We start from the raw sequence: 17,695 nt of genomic DNA on the forward strand, positions 1-17,695 counted from the left end.
GTGTGGTCAACAGAAGTCTCTGTCACCTGAGGTAAAGGAAGAGAGCAGTGTGGACTGAGATGATCGTGTGGTCAACAGAAGTCTCTGTCACCTGAGGTAAAGGAAGAGAGCAGCATGGACTGAGATGATCGTGTGGTCAACATAAGTCTCTGTCACCTGAGGTAAAGGAAGAGAGCAGTGTGGACTGAGATGATGGTGTGGTCAGCAGGGAGTTCCCCAAGCCCCGGTAGCCAGCGGTTTCTCGGCCTACTGGCCTACCGGTTACTTTATACACTGTAAAAAAAAATATATATATATATATATATAAATATATATATATATATATATATATATATATATACCGTATATATATATATATATATATATATATATATATATATATATATATATATATATATATATATATATATATATATACGCAACATACAAGATGCCCGCTGAATAAGTGTCCAAATGTTCATGTCATTCTGGCCAATACTCCACTTCTGTTATAACATTTCAGTCTGGAATATGGAATATCTTTCAATAATCTTTATGACTAAAAGGCTAAAAGTAATCTCATGTGTAAGAAATGACTGTTCTACATTGAAGTAAAAATGTAAATAATTAACTTGTTGGTTTTGGATTTATTTAGCTTCAAGAGTGCATTTTTGTTCGTGTGACCCTCAACACATGCTTTGAGAATCCCGGGCCACTTACTGATACTTATGCTTAAATTAACCCACTCATATTCTGGTTTATTTCTAGAAAAAACATTTTGGCTAGTGGACATTCTAATTGGCTGGTAACTTCTAGCAGCCATATTGGCAGGTGGTCAAAAAAGTTAATTTCAAGCCCTGCAGGGAGAGTAAGTGGTGACATAGGAGTGAGTGAGAAGATAATCAAATATTGGTGTTTAAGACTGAATAATGACATCACAACTGTTAATTTAAAATGAGTTATTTCTCTAAACCTGACTTCAAATGCCCCAAATTTTTCCGCGCTGGCGCCGTTTGGCCCCCAACCCTCAGCAAAATCTGGCCCTCTGGTAGCGAGGACATTTTTTTGTGGTCCTCTCTATCATCAAAGTTCCTGGGTTACGGCATGACAACATTTGTTCGGCTCCCAGCAACAATCTGGATTTCTCATGTGACCCCCCATGAAAAATAATTGCCCACCCCTGATCTAGCCTCTTAAATTTAACGAGATTCATGCATTTTAGTTTAAAAGGTACACATTTTTCTTACAGGGGGCATGGCCCCCCGAACCCCCCAAGAGGGTCCAAGCAAGGTCTACCCACCACAATCTCTCCAAATCCTGTGGGAAACATAGTTATTAGTATTTTCTTTGTTCTTAAAAATATACATTGCCTGTTTTTTTTTGCAATATGGATATTGTTTTATTTATAATTAAATTGAGCATTGGGCCTTTATTGTTTATTTGTATTATTTCAATTGTCACACTCATGGATACATATTTGAGGTTTGTTTATTAATTGGGAAAAGGACCACTGGAACAAACGCTGCGAACATGAGCCGGCTACTTTTTCAATCTGACTGGCTACACAAACGTTTGGGGAACTCTCTGCAGTCAACAGAAGTCTCTGTCACCTGAGGTAAAGGAAGAGAGCAGTGTGGACTGAGATGATGGTGTGGTCAACAGAAGTCTGTCACCTGAGGTAAAGGAAGAGAGCAGCGTGGACTGAGATGATCGTGTGGTCAACAGAAGGGCTTCTGTTGCTAAACAGTTGCTGGCTTGAACATCCTCAAGTTTGGTAATACTTTGTACTTCAATGATTTTGGTTTTATTGCAGTGTGGGATTTTCTGTCGACGTCCAATTTGCCGATGCCTTCCTGCTCTCATGCCCGACTGCCGATACCGATGTATCCCACATCTTTTTATTTATTTATGTATTAATTTATTTTTTCTGCCTGATTTCGGGGAGCATCGGGTTTCTCCTGGTGCGGAATTGGCGTGTTAAGTAAGTCATGCTGGCCTGCACACCCTCACACCAGGGATTACTGGCATCAAATAGCTAGTCAACCATGGAACATGTGGGCGTAATTGGGGCATCATTGTTCCGTCGTATGGGCAGGGAAGTTTCCCTGTGCATCCCTAATTAATCATACATCGATGATTATTGTACTGTTATATAGAACTAACGTGGGGCGGGAGGAGAGGGCATTGGACGCCACGTGGGTTATGGAGGGATGAACTTATTTTGATTTATTTTGATTTGCTCCTAGGTGGGATTATATGATTCTTTGTGTCTGTCATTGCGATGTATGTTGCTTTTCTTCTTTGAAAAAAAAAAAAAAGATAACAAAAAAAGAAGCATTTGTGTGGACTCCTGCCTCTTCATACCCTGGGAGAGAAGCTCCAGGTCTTGGGGCTCTTGGAGCTGTAGGTCGCCCTCACCGTGTGGATGTTACTCAACACCTGCAACACAAACACAGTCCCTTCACTATCAGACAGAATGTCCAAACAACATCAGCTAGAACTAGAATGACCGCACCACAGATATATGCCTCCGCCAAACAAGTGAGCAGTCGACATCCATGTCTGTCGAGACTTGGACTTTTGAGTCAAATGTGAAGAAATTCCGTCAAGGCGTTACTGAGATGGCGTTAATGAGCTCAAAAATGGCGTTTGTGAGTTCACACCTTGACCTTTGAGGACCAATATGTAATCAGTTCATCCTTGAGTCAAAGTGACGTTTGAGGCAAATGTGATGAAATTCATTCAAGGCCTTCCTGAGATATCGCGTTAACAAGCTCAAAAATGGCATTCGTGACAGAGACATCAACTTCAACCTTTGACCACCAAAAGGTAATCCTTGATTCAAAGTGGACGTTTGAGCCAAATTTGATTAAATTCCGTCAAGGTGTTCCTGAGATATCGTGTTAAGGAACATCAGAGGAACGTACGGACGGGCAACCTGAAACCATAATGCCTCCGGCTCGGCTAACGCTGGCGGAGCCATACTAAAAATGTAGGCCTGCGACTAATGATTATTATCAATTAATTACTGTTTCAATTAATCGATTAATCATTTAGTCTACAAAATCTTTAAAAAAAAAAAGAACATCACAGAAGAGCCCAAAAGTGACTATTCAAATATCTTACTTAGTCTGACCAAAAACCAAAGTATTCATTTTATAATATGAAAATATTTTCATTTGTGAAGCTGTAACCACAGCAACGGTATTTTTACTTGATAAATGATTAAAACAAGTAATTGATGATCAAAATTGTAATAAATAAATTTTCTGTCATTTAACAGCACTAATAGTAATAATAATTTGTATATTGCTATTAACTCAATCAGCAGTATCTATTCAGCCTAGGTGCAGCCCTACTAATGATTATTTTCATTAACGATTAATCTGTCGATTATTTTCTCGGCTACTTGATTAAGTCGATTGCTTTATAAACGTCACACAACTGTGAAAAATGTTGATCACTAAAGTCCAAGATGACGTCCTCAAATGTCTTCTTTTGTCCTGACCAACAGTCCACAACCCAAAGATATTCAGTTTACTGTCATAGAAGACTAAAGACACCAGAGAATATTCACATTTAAGAAGCTGGAACGAGAGAATCTTAGTAAAAAAAAAATCTTAAAATGTCTGAACGATTAATCGATTATGAAAATCGTTAGCGAAAATCGTTAGCGAAAATATATATATATATATATATATATAAATATATATATATATATATATATATATATATATATATATATATACCGTATATATATATATATATATATATATATATATATATATATATATATATATATATATATATATATATACGCAACATATATATATATATATATATATATATATATATATATACGCAACATACAAGATGCCCGCTGAATAAGTGTCCAAATGTTCATGTCATTCTGGCCAATACTCCACTTCTGTTATAACATTTCAGTCTGGAATATGGAATATCTTTCAATAATCTTTATGACTAAAAGGCTAAAAGTAATCTCATGTGTAAGAAATGACTGTTCTACATTGAAGTAAAAATGTAAATAATTAACTTGTTGGTTTTGGATTTATTTAGCTTCAAGAGTGCATTTTTGTTCGTGTGACCCTCAACACATGCTTTGAGAATCCCGGGCCACTTACTGATACTTATGCTTAAATTAACCCACTCATATTCTGGTTTATTTCTAGAAAAAACATTTTGGCTAGTGGACATTCTAATTGGCTGGTAACTTCTAGCAGCCATATTGGCAGGTGGTCAAAAAAGTTAATTTCAAGCCCTGCAGGGAGAGTAAGTGGTGACATAGGAGTGAGTGAGAAGATAATCAAATATTGGTGTTTAAGACTGAATAATGACATCACAACTGTTAATTTAAAATGAGTTATTTCTCTAAACCTGACTTCAAATGCCCCAAATTTTTCCGCGCTGGCGCCGTTTGGCCCCCAACCCTCAGCAAAATCTGGCCCTCTGGTAGCGAGGACATTTTTTTGTGGTCCTCTCTATCATCAAAGTTCCTGGGTTACGGCATGACAACATTTGTTCGGCTCCCAGCAACAATCTGGATTTCTCATGTGACCCCCCATGAAAAATAATTGCCCACCCCTGATCTAGCCTCTTAAATTTAACGAGATTCATGCATTTTAGTTTAAAACGTACACATTTTTCTTACAGGGGGCATGGCCCCCGAACCCCCCAAGAGGGTCCAAGCAAGGTCTACCCACCACAATCTCTCCAAATCCTGTGGGAAACATAGTTATTAGTATTTTCTTTGTTCTTAAAAATATACATTGCCTGTTTTTTTTTGCAATATGGATATTGTTTTATTTATAATTAAATTGAGCATTGGGCCTTTATTGTTTATTTGTATTATTTCAATTGTCACACTCATGGATACATATTTGAGGTTTGTTTATTAATTGGGAAAAGGACCACTGGAACAAACGCTGCGAACATGAGCCGGCTACTTTTTCAATCTGACTGGCTACACAAACGTTTGGGGAACTCTCTGCAGTCAACAGAAGTCTCTGTCACCTGAGGTAAAGGAAGAGAGCAGTGTGGACTGAGATGATGGTGTGGTCAACAGAAGTCTGTCACCTGAGGTAAAGGAAGAGAGCAGCGTGGACTGAGATGATCGTGTGGTCAACAGAAGGGCTTCTGTTGCTAAACAGTTGCTGGCTTGAACATCCTCAAGTTTGGTAATACTTTGTACTTCAATGATTTTGGTTTTATTGCAGTGTGGGATTTTCTGTCGACGTCCAATTTGCCGATGCCTTCCTGCTCTCATGCCCGACTGCCGATACCGATGTATCCCACATCTTTTTATTTATTTATGTATTAATTTATTTTTTCTGCCTGATTTCGGGGAGCATCGGGTTTCTCCTGGTGCGGAATTGGCGTGTTAAGTAAGTCATGCTGGCCTGCACACCCTCACACCAGGGATTACTGGCATCAAATAGCTAGTCAACCATGGAACATGTGGGCGTAATTGGGGCATCATTGTTCCGTCGTATGGGCAGGGAAGTTTCCCTGTGCATCCCTAATTAATCATACATCGATGATTATTGTACTGTTATATAGAACTAACGTGGGGCGGGAGGAGAGGGCATTGGACGCCACGTGGGTTATGGAGGGATGAACTTATTTTGATTTATTTTGATTTGCTCCTAGGTGGGATTATATGATTCTTTGTGTCTGTCATTGCGATGTCTGTTGCTTTTCTTCTTTGAAAAAAAAAAAAAAGATAACAAAAAAAGAAGCATTTGTGTGGACTCCTGCCTCTTCATACCCTGGGAGAGAAGCTCCAGGTCTTGGGGCTCTTGGAGCTGTAGGTCGCCCTCACCGTGTGGATGTTACTCAACACCTGCAACACAAACACAGTCCCTTCACTATCAGACAGAATGTCCAAACAACATCAGCTAGAACTAGAATGACCGCACCACAGATATATGCCTCCGCCAAACAAGTGAGCAGTCGACATCCATGTCTGTCGAGACTTGGACTTTTGAGTCAAATGTGAAGAAATTCCGTCAAGGCGTTACTGAGATGGCGTTAATGAGCTCAAAAATGGCGTTTGTGAGTTCACACCTTGACCTTTGAGGACCAATATGTAATCAGTTCATCCTTGAGTCAAAGTGACGTTTGAGGCAAATGTGATGAAATTCATTCAAGGCCTTCCTGAGATATCGCGTTAACAAGCTCAAAAATGGCATTCGTGACAGAGACATCAACTTCAACCTTTGACCACCAAAAGGTAATCCTTGATTCAAAGTGGACGTTTGAGCCAAATTTGATTAAATTCCGTCAAGGTGTTCCTGAGATATCGTGTTAAGGAACATCAGAGGAACGTACGGACGGGCAACCTGAAACCATAATGCCTCCGGCTCGGCTAACGCTGGCGGAGCCATACTAAAAATGTAGGCCTGCGACTAATGATTATTATCAATTAATTACTGTTTCAATTAATCGATTAATCATTTAGTCTACAAAATCTTAAAAAAAAAAAAGAACATCACAGAAGAGCCCAAAAGTGACTATTCAAATATCTTACTTAGTCTGACCAAAAACCAAAGTATTCATTTTATAATATGAAAATATTTTCATTTGTGAAGCTGTAACCACAGCAACGGTATTTTTACTTGATAAATGATTAAAACAAGTAATTGATGATCAAAATTGTAATAAATAAATTTTCTGTCATTTAACAGCACTAATAGTAATAATAATTTGTATATTGCTATTAACTCAATCAGCAGTATCTATTCAGCCTAGGTGCAGCCCTACTAATGATTATTTTCATTAACGATTAATCTGTCGATTATTTTCTCGGCTACTTGATTAAGTCGATTGCTTTATAAACGTCACACAACTGTGAAAAATGTTGATCACTAAAGTCCAAGATGACGTCCTCAAATGTCTTCTTTTGTCCTGACCAACAGTCCACAACCCAAAGATATTCAGTTTACTGTCATAGAAGACTAAAGACACCAGAGAATATTCACATTTAAGAAGCTGGAACGAGAGAATCTTAGTAAAAAAAAAATCTTAAAATGTCTGAACGATTAATCGATTATGAAAATCGTTAGCGATTCATTTTTTGTCGATTGACGAATCGATTGATTAATAATTGCAGCTCTGATTCAGCCAACTTTACTTTGCAGGGACCTGGGTAAGCAAATGGCTTCATGACAGACTAAAGCGTACATTTATCTCCACGATTGTCCGTGCGGCCAAGTGATGTCACACCATCAGACACGTCCCTTCGGGAGGCTTTATCAATTAAATTTATTATTACCGTATTTCCTCTAATAGTAACCGGGGCCTTTATTTACTGAGCCGCAGAGAGCCCCCGTCCTATATTAGAGCAGAGGCCTGTATTAGCGTGAGGCCTTTATTTCTTAATATTAAACTCTCATGGGCATACTCCTTTATTTTCATGACTTTTATTGCAAAATATGTGCCCAATGTCACGTAAAAACAAAACAAATGCCAGACTGGCCAGTTTTCATCAGTCAATAAGAACAGATTCAGCTTACCGTCCGTACCGTGGTTAACCGTCAGCCTTGGCAGCGAGGACAACGGTAAGATGGCTTTTCTCGTGTCCTGTGGTTTGATCAGTGAGGAGATCTGGGTGCTTCTGTGCCATGGTGGTGCGACGCCGAAGTGAAAGCTCGTTACGTTTCAGAAATTTGTCGAGCCAGCCCTTGCTAGCAACAAACTCCTTGTCTCCATCACCCACTGAAGAGAAGATCTCCTTCGCTTTGTTTTGTATCATTTTCCTCGAGACTCGGTTGTGTTTGTCCCGCATTGAGTAGATCCACGCTGAAAGTGTAGCTTCTAGCTCTAAGCTAACTTTCTTCCGCCCATCACCAGCTAGCCATGCTCTTTTCTTGTCAGCAGCTAAACGCAGTTCATTCTTCTGCTTTTTCCAGTATCGGATTCTCTTCGGGTCGATGTCAAAGTGCCTTGCAGCTTGCTGTCCCGAATTTTCCGCTGCATATTGCACAACGCTCTCTTTAAACTTAACGTCAAACTTTCGTCTGGTTTGTTTGGTCGATGCCATGTTTGTTTTGATTTCTCTGGTTTGTCTGCGTTACATCCGTTTACGTCACTAGATGCGTTGTGTTATGGGAAATTTACAGTACCGTATTCACCGTAGTTTTTGCTCCTTCATTTATTTATTTTTGACCCGGCCTGTATTGAGGGAGGGGCCTTTATTTGTCCGTGCAGGCCGTGCCCCCGTCCTATATTAGAGCAGAGGCCTGTAATGGAATAGAGGCCACTAATAGAGGAAATACGGTATTATTATTATGTAATTATTTTTCCCCACCTCCCTCTCTTCCGTCTGGCCCCTGTCCCTCCCACACTCTCCCTCCCTCCCCTCTGTTTCCATAGATCCCTGATCGATGTGTTAATTGTTACTTGTATCTGTTGCCTGTTGTTATCTTGTTTTCTATATACTCATACTGTGTCAGCATCTTTGGGTCACTGAAAAGCGCTTTATAAATTAAATTAATTATTATTATTATGATGATGATGATGATTATGATTATTATTATTATTATGATTATTATTATGTCTAGCAGAATTCACACTTAAGCCCCACCTGAGTTCCATCGAAGGCACAGAGGCGAATGTGTCTGCTGAGGACCTGAACTCCAACACCAGGAGTGGGAATCCTCCTGCAGCTCCACAGGGTGAAACAAACACTCGTCCTGACCTGACGAGAACGAAACTACAGGAGAGGAGAGAGGAGGAGAGGAGAAGAGAGAAGAGGAGAGGAGAAGGGACGAGAGGATAACAGAGGAGAGGAGAGGAGAGGAAAGGAGAGGGGTGAGGAGAGAGGAGTGGAGAGGACAGTAGTGGGTTGCACCAGCTGTGCGTAAGTTGAAACGTAAGCTAGTTTGAACGTAAAGTCTCACTATGTCCGAGTTTACGCACTACTAAAAATATTTGGGTTGCACCAAGTGAAATAGTTACAACGTAGGCATGTTAGAACTTAAATTTTACACCTATGTCTTACTAGGTGTAAAGTCCTCCGTAAAATAGCAGTTGGCACGGATTGCAACTTGGCACCGTGGCGCATCATTGTTTTGTGTCCGCAACGCGCTCTCGGTGATCAATTATTACACCCTTTGATATTTATGACTCACTCTTTTGTTTCCCACAAGCTGCAGCACTGCATACAAATTAAAATAACCGCAACAATTTAGCGAGGCAGGATGGTGGTAAATTAGCCTACAATACTGATGAGGGGCTCACAGATAAATGTTAACAGTAATATGAACCTAAATGAACGTTACTCAATAACGTTCTCATTTGGTTAGTGTTGATGAAATTTGAAAGCACTAACTTGCGGTGGGCAACATGTCCGACTGTTTTCATTCCACTTAATTAAACAACGGTAAATAAACACCGTTTCCACCGTGCTTTTCACTGATTGGCTACAGGAAGTGAAAACGTCATTTTCTGCGACACTATTTTGGTTAGTATGGACTTTAGGGTCTACTAGTTAAGATGTATCTTACGTCTCCGTGGGGCAACTAAACAAAGACACAACTTTAGTGTCAAACTAACTAGTTTGAACGTAGCAGTCAGGCCCGTAGCTACCATTGAGGACACCGAGGTCATGACCTCGGTATTTTCCACACACACACAAAAAAAAAAAACTTTTTTTTTTTCTTTTTTTTTTTGAGAAATAGCCCCGGCCCCCAGATCTATTCATCTGTCATTGATGTTTTAATGTGACAGTTGATCAGAAATGCAACAATTTGCTTCCTCTCTGTGTGCTATAGAAGGAAGAAAGATAAGTCACAACATTCAGATTTTGCATTGAGGCTAGATTGGGGCTAGACTTTAGGGACAGTTCTAAGTGATGTTTGTGTAGATGGGCCATTGTATTTAATTGAGCAGTATTCTGCCATGTGACCTGTATGCAGAATATAAATTATATTATATGGGGAGACATTTATTTTTTGTATAATTTTAAAGCAACAGCACAGTAAAAAGGATATTAATCTAACATGATGTCTGTAGTTCTTTATAGATCTAGCCTCTTAATTCTGCTCTCAAAGTGCACCAGATTGAAGCATTTTACTTTAAAATGGACAAAATTTTCTATCCGGGGGGGCACAGCCCCCTCTGGGCCCCCCAAGCCGCGCTAAAACGACCTCGGTATTTCTCAAACCCTGGCTACAGGCCTGGTAGCAGTTAGTGTGGACTTTACACCCCAACTTAAGAGAGAACTTACGTTCAGCTGGTGCAACAGGCTGCAGAAGAGGAGAGGAAACTGAAGCATTAATTAATGACTAGAGGCTTTTAGCCTGGTAAACTGAACTCACATTACATTTCGTTCTACCAGACCGTCTGGCCTCAAGCCCTGGGAGGGATTTCTGCAGAAACTGCAAAGCGTACGAGCCAATCAGCGACCAGCCTAGTTGATATCGTAACCGGCCAATCAGGAACGCTGCTGGAAAAACAGTAATGGCTGCCTTCGTGCCTGTCCACCTCGAGTAGTAATGTCAACATTCGTCGAGTTTAAGCAGCCATAAAGTGCAGTTATTTCTGAAATAGACTCAATAACAACAATTAAACAAGTACAGGAGTTTACATCAGCGGGGTTTCTCGGCGGAAAAGATGGTTTCCCCGTTCTCTGAAATGTGAGTTGACGTGACGGGCTGGTTTGCCAGGCTAAGAGGCTTTGCCCTGGTCCATCGTTGTTTCTAGTCTGACAATGTCTCAAATGCAGTTATCTGTTTATAGAGATGAGCCAAAATGACGTCGACCTAAAACACCTACAAAAAGTATCGATCAATCAACTCCAACTCAATTTTCTCAGAGGAAGTCTTGGTGCACCTGTGTTACTTCCTGCCTTTTAGACACAAAATGGCTGCTGTGAAAAAGGTCTATTCTCTCAGAGGAAGTCTTGGTTCGGACAACCGACATACCGGTCGTCTGGCCCAGACTCGTATTAGTCATCAGACTGAGAGACTCTGAGGTACCCAGATTGCACACATACAGACAAACACACTGTCTCACCTTGCCAGTGTCTGGGTCCAGGAAGAGGTCTCTAAAGGAGGGCTGTGATTGGCTGAGCTCAGGCTGAAGGTAATAACTTCCTCTGTACATCACCCCTACAGAAGAAATGTTTATATCAGTTAGTAAAACAAAACAAATTATGGTCTCTGATGGTCAAGGATCCCACTTGAACTTTTACTCATGCTTCTCTGCACCCACACCAAAGAGCACCTGTTTCAGTGATTTGACCATGGATGTATTAAAAGAACTGGATAGGGGACGTGCCACGCCCACCCATGAATTCGGACGGAGGTTGCTTATTGGCGCATGAAGCCATCATGGGGGCTTTTTCTTCCTGGTTTTACTTCCTGACTATGCGGCTAAAGGCGAAGTGCGCATGTGTGCCATGACGTGTTCCATGACGTCTCCCACCCCTCCCACCCATGGATTGTATTACAAGAAGAAAATACCCCCGTATACGGCTCTTAGTGGCTTCTGAAGAAAAAAATGCCCCATAAAAAATTAGTTGATAATTAAAAGAGTCGTTTTATACTTTGAGTGACACCCGGAAAAAATTCCCCTGGGTTTAACAGCTGCCGGGGTCCCCATGCAAGTGGATGGGAATTTTGCTTTCTGGGCTGCATGGTGTCACGTGACTTGCAATACAGAGCTTCGCCACCATGTTCAAATGGCTTCACAGCCCAGCGCTATTCCTGGGGGCTTGGATTTGACCAAGGACCCACGCATGCAGCGCTTCCTCATCCCGTCTCTCAATTAAAAATGGTCTTTTACAGCAAGGTTTATTTTGCACAAATTCATAAAAAAAAGATTCTCATGTTGTAATAATAAAAAAAGAAATGCCTCTTAATGTGTTGTAATTTTTCACTGTGGTATCGAAAATGGTATCAAGTATCGATATTTTCTTGGGTATTGATATCGAAGCCGAAATTCTAGTATCGTGACAACCCTATATAACATCAACTACATTTGACGAGTTAACGGCATGCTGCTTGATAAAAATAAATAAAAAAGGCAGCAGATTCCACCTGCTAGTTTGTTCCAATGCAAATTGACTGCAGGCGCACTTATTGTTTATTTCAGATCCCCATTAGTCACTGCCTCAGCAGCGACTATTCTTCCTGTGGTCAAACACATCAGTTACAATAATTAAAAAGTAAAAAAAAAAGTACACTAATAAAGTACTCAATACACATACATACATACATACATACATACATACATACATACATATATCCACATACATACATACATACATACATCCATACATTCATCCATCCATACATCCATCCACATATACATACATCCATACATACATAGGATACAGTGTATACATACATGCATACAGTACATACACACACACACACACACACACACACACATATATAACAAAAACAAAAGCAACAATTATCCTAGACAAGGAGAAAAAGAAAATGTAATTAAAATATATCAGACATAAAGTACATATAGAATCAAGCAAAAAAGAAGAAAAGGAAAATGTATCAATACAGCAACAATAACCAGAAACAACAAACTAAACTGAACTTGAACAAAAATAGGTAAAAATAAAATAAAGCAGAAACAACTCATAACAGAATACAATAAACTAACAACAATTATACACAATCTAAAACTATCTCTTTCTGCATTACATCTTTTCTCAGTCTCTTCTTAACTCATTCAGGGCCAGTTTAGGACTGCCAATATTTAGCACAGGCCAAAGATTTTCATAATTGTTGGTCATCTTTCAAGACCCACAGTAAATTATCTATTAGCACCAGAGTGATTTGCAATACCTCAAAATGAAGATGTACGTCTCTGGGTTCACCAGGAAAAAAAAAGTTAGCTTTTAGCATGTTCTGTACTCTACTTATATCCATTTATATACACCCTGTTTTCACCCAAAATGTCTCTCTCTCAGATGACAAACAGGAGCAAATGCAATTTCTGTAAAATATACATTCTCAAGCAGAACTCGCTCTCAATTCTTTTATTTTGAACTGTATTGACATCAGACATGTAAATACTATTCGTTATGACACAAATGAAAATAAATAAATATATATATATATATATATATACACATGAAGTGCTTTTTTTTTACATTCAACAATACTGCAGTGTGAGTGAGTGTGCAGACAGACACACAGACAGACAGACAGAGAGACAGACAGACAGACACACCGACAGACAGACAGACAGACAGACAGACAGACAGACAGACAGACAGACAGACACACACACACACACACACACACACACACAGACACACACACACGATCCCCCTTCGTTGCGTGATTTCTAACCCCACATAGGATAAGCAATAACCACGCCCTGTGGCGCCGGGATTGGCCAGGAGCAACAGTGGAGCAGAGACACTACACTGGAGGGCACGCAGTCCAGCGATTTCATGAAGCTCTTGAGAACGGGCAGCGGGCTTCTGCCTGCGTGCCTAGCTGTTCGTGTGCTGCTCGTCCATGTCTCCCCCTGTCATATTCTTCCTGCTATCGTTGCCGTTTTCCCCTCGGCTATTCAACACGTCCTCACCGCCCTCTGATCACTGCTGATCGATCATTTCCTCATTCCTCCGATGATCAAACGCATCTGTGGATTACTTTCTCCGGTTTTCTCCGGCTGGCACACAGGAAGGCTGGCACACAGAAAAGCGACCAGCTCCTGCAGCGCGCGAGGGGCGTTTCAATGGGGTTTCTCCAGTCTGCACAAGGCAAGCTCCTTATCCATTTTCTGATATTCCTCCTGCTCAATTTCAAAACAACAGCTGCGGTATGTGTTTGTTCACGTGTTGTCTTAGATGATAGGGACCTGATACCATGTGACAGGCTGGGGAAGTGTTTTAACTACGCCCTGCAGTAATAAAAACAAAAACACGTCAAACACGTCATTGGCCCTCTGGGCTATTCCTGATAAGACGTCAAAGACGTCATTGGCCCTGAATGAGTTAAAACCAACTCTGCTGGTAATAGAAACTAAATGCTGTGGAAGTCTGTTCCAGTAGGTAATTGCCCTGTACATGACAGTTCTTTTTAAACTGATGTGAAAGATGCAGAAGAGCATCTCCTCTTGTCTCACTATACTCTTTGTCTGCACTCAGACCAGAAATATTTAACAGCCCCATGACGGTTTCCCCGCATCGAGAAAAACGTGATATTAGAGCTACATATCATTATAAATATCAACAACTAGCCAACGCTGGTGAGCTGTATGCAGCATGACTCGAAATGGTTGCAAGTTATATCAAAATGGTCATTCAGTGGCGTTTTACTGCAATGTAACTAACGTTAGCCCACAGCTAACAGCTAGCATTAGCCACAGTACCAGAGCGGATGATGATTACCCACAATGCCTTGCGTCGGCCCAGCTCTTTTAGCCAGGAAAGGGCTCACGCTACTTTTGAATGTATAAAATAAAGCTGATATAATATACAATTTGATTCTTTAAACGTCTGACCCTTTCAAAAGTACATCACAAACGTACAGCCCTGCTTAATCCTCACAAAAAAACAGGTCCATTGGAGTGAATGGAGATGTTGCAACTCTTCTATTATATGGCTCTGGCGTTAGCTAATGATCACATGAGTGGGGGAAAGGGTCAATATCATCCATCTGCAGCGCCGGAGGCCCGGAGCGCCATCGCCCCGCCCACCGTGTACGTTCTCAGACCCGCCGGATGTGTACGCTTACAGACTGGAGTACGTTTCTAGACACCTTCAAAAATAAAAGCCCAGGGGGCATGGTGGTTCAGTGGGTTACATGCTGCCACTCCGACGTGCTGCCACTCCGACGTTCTGCCACTCCGAAATATCGGCACTCAGAAAGGGATCATGTCTATGTTCCCCGGGTTCTATATTCCCCATTTTCCCACGCCAAACCTAACCTCCCCCCATGCCTAAACCTAACCTCCCCCAGACCCTAACCCAAAACCTAACCTCTCCCACCCCCACGCCTAAACCTAAGGTCGGCATTGCGGCTTCTAAGGTGAACGACCGCCAGTCCGAATAATGGAAGTTAACGTTCGGAGTGGCAGGGCTTCGGAAAGGCAGACAGTTACCGGTTCAGTGGTAGAGCTGTCGCCTCACAGCTAGAAGGTCCTGGGTTCGAGTCTCAGCTGGGGCGCTGTGAGCGCTGAAGGAATGCCTGCCCGTCCGCATGTCCTCGAGTGCCCACCGCCCGGGTGGGGTCGTCAAAAGGGCCTTTCTGAGTTTGCATGTTCTTCCCATGCCCCCTGGGGTTTTCCTTCATATAGGAACCCCCTTCACCAAAACATGTAATATCCTGGTTGCTAATGTGGTTCCTCCTCTGGTCGTTAAGGGCGCCTGTTTGAAGGGAGGGGAACTGGTTGGAATAGCGTGAACCTCCCACGTGCTATGTCCTACCAGTGAAGCTTGCCCTGTCAGGTGAAAAGAAGCGGCTGGCTAACTGCCCATGTCTCGGAGGAAGCATGGAGCCAGTTTCGGCTCTCCCCAGATGCAGAGGGTGGAGCGACCTACGTTACCAACTTGCTGGCTCAGTGGCCACACTTTACGGACTTTGCTATCTAGCTATAGCTAACATCAGTGTTTGGCCGCTGCAGTGCTCGCCTACCTCGCTCACAGTGACTGCTTTTATTTTTGAAGGAGTAGGTCTAGATATCCGGTCTGTACGCGTACACTTCAGGTCTGTATGCGTACACTTCCAGTCTGTATGTGTACACTTCCAGTCTGTATGTGTACACTTCCAGTCTGTATGTGTACACTTCCAGTCTGTATGTGTACACTTCCAGTCTGTATGTGTACACTTCAGGTCTGTATGCGAACACTTCCAGTCTGTATGTGTACACTTCTGGTTTGTATGTGTACACTTCCAGTCTGTATGTGTACACTTCAGGTCTGTATGCGAACACTTCCGGTATGTACGCGTACACTTCCGGTCTGTATGTGTCGGTCTGTACGCGTACACTTCCGGTCTGTATGTGTACACTTCCAGTCTGTATGTGTACACTTCCGGTCTGTATGTGTACACTTCAGGTCTGTATGCGAACACTTCCGGTCAGTATGCGTACACTTCCAGTCTGTATGTGTACACTTCCAGTCTGTATGTGTACACTTCAGGTCTGTATGCGAACACTTCCAGTCTGTATGTGTACACTTCAGGTCTGTATGCGAACACTTCTGGTCTGTATGCGTACACTTCCAGTCTGTATGTGTACACTTCCAGTCTGTACGTGTACACTTCCAGTCTGTACGTGTACACTTCCAGTCTGTACGTGTACACTTCCAGTCTGTACGTGTACACTTCCAGTCTGTATGTGTACACTTCCAGTCTGTATGCGAACACTTCCAGTCTGTATGTGTACACTTCCGGTCTGTATGTGCCGGTCTGTACGCGTACACTTCCAGTCTGTATGTGTACACTTCCAGTCTGTATGTGTACACTTCCAGTCTGTATGCGTACACTTCCAGTCTGTATGTGTACACTTCCAGTCTGTATGCGTACACTTCCGGTCTGTATGTGTACACTTCCAGTCTGTATGCGTACACTTCCAGTCTGTACGCGTACACTTCCGGTCTGTATGCGTACACTTCCAGTCTGTACGCGTACACTTCCAGTCTGTATGTGTACACTTCCAGTCTGTATGTGTACACTTCCAGTCTGTATGCGAACACTTCCAGTCTGTATGTGTACACTTCCAGTCTGTACGCGTACACTTCCGGTCTGTATGTGTACACTTCCAGTCTGTATGTGTACACTTCCAGTCTGTACGCGTACACTTCCAGTCTGTATGTGTACACTTCCAGTCTGTATGTGTACACTTCCAGTCTGTATGCGAACACTTCCAGTCTGTATGTGTACACTTCCAGTCTGTATGTGTACACTTCCGGTCTGTATGTGTACACTTCCAGTCTGTATGTGTACACTTCCAGTCTGTATGTGTACACTTCCAGTCTGTATGTGTACACTTCCGGTCTGTATGCGTACACTTCCGGTCTGTATGCGTACACTTCCGGTCTGTATGCGTACACTTCCGGTCTGTATGCGTACAGACCAGATACTTTCTAGACCTACTCCTTCAAAAATAAAAGCAGTCAGTGCGAGCGAGGCAGGCGAGCACTGCAGCGGCCAAACACTGATGTTAGCACGCAAGCTAACGTTTGATAGCTCCCGGGGGACGGCTGGCTGTCTGTACCCCGGGAGCGGTGCTAAAGTGTGGGCCACTGGGCCAGCAAGGTCCAGCCAGTGGGTAACGTAGGTCTCTGGAGGACAAGGTCCTGGCGGGGCGGGGGTCTGTGTGTAGCCTGGGGAGGTGTGCTAATAGTGGGTATGCAGTTGGGCAGATTCATGGAAGGTGGGTGGGGTGAGGGGGCTGTCCTGGGTCTCAGAGGCCGAACATGGAGATCATACTAGCGCGGGTAGTAGTGATGCGCGGGTCAGGTTTTTTTAAGGCCCGCCCCAGCCCGCCCCGCCCGCCCCGTTAAAATATCTGAAAATTCCCAACCCAGCCCAACCCAGCAGCCCGCAATGGCCAATTTAATGTAATATGTCTCCGGACGCAGGAGGAGCACAGCGGAGCTTCCAAGGTGTGCAAAGTAGCTAATAACTCTGTCTCTCTCCCCCCTCTCTCTCTCTCTCACACACACAGACACTCACATGCTGCCCTGCGTGACAACAGTTGTAGCCTAGGCCTGCTC

The 17,695-nt window shown here is 42.4% G+C and overlaps 1 protein-coding gene across 1 annotated transcript in view; it reads right to left on the minus strand.

Moving 5' to 3' along the window:
* LOC310775945 (nephrocystin-1-like) overlaps positions 1 to 11,103 on the minus strand; it is a gene marked incomplete at both ends in the record, with an annotated part of 19,659 nt that extends 8,556 nt beyond the window's left edge. Inside the window, 3 exon segments of the mRNA XM_083636068.1 lie at positions 5,765 to 5,839; positions 8,582 to 8,710; positions 11,014 to 11,103. Coding sequence (XP_083492194.1) covers positions 5,765 to 5,839; positions 8,582 to 8,710; positions 11,014 to 11,103 — 294 coding nt within the window.
* Positions 11,104 to 17,695: the final 6,592 nt, after the last annotated feature.

The sequence above is a fragment of the Poromitra crassiceps genome (genome assembly GCF_964638095.1).
Source record: "Poromitra crassiceps genome assembly, chromosome: 4".
Lineage (NCBI taxonomy): Eukaryota > Metazoa > Chordata > Actinopteri > Beryciformes > Melamphaidae > Poromitra > Poromitra crassiceps.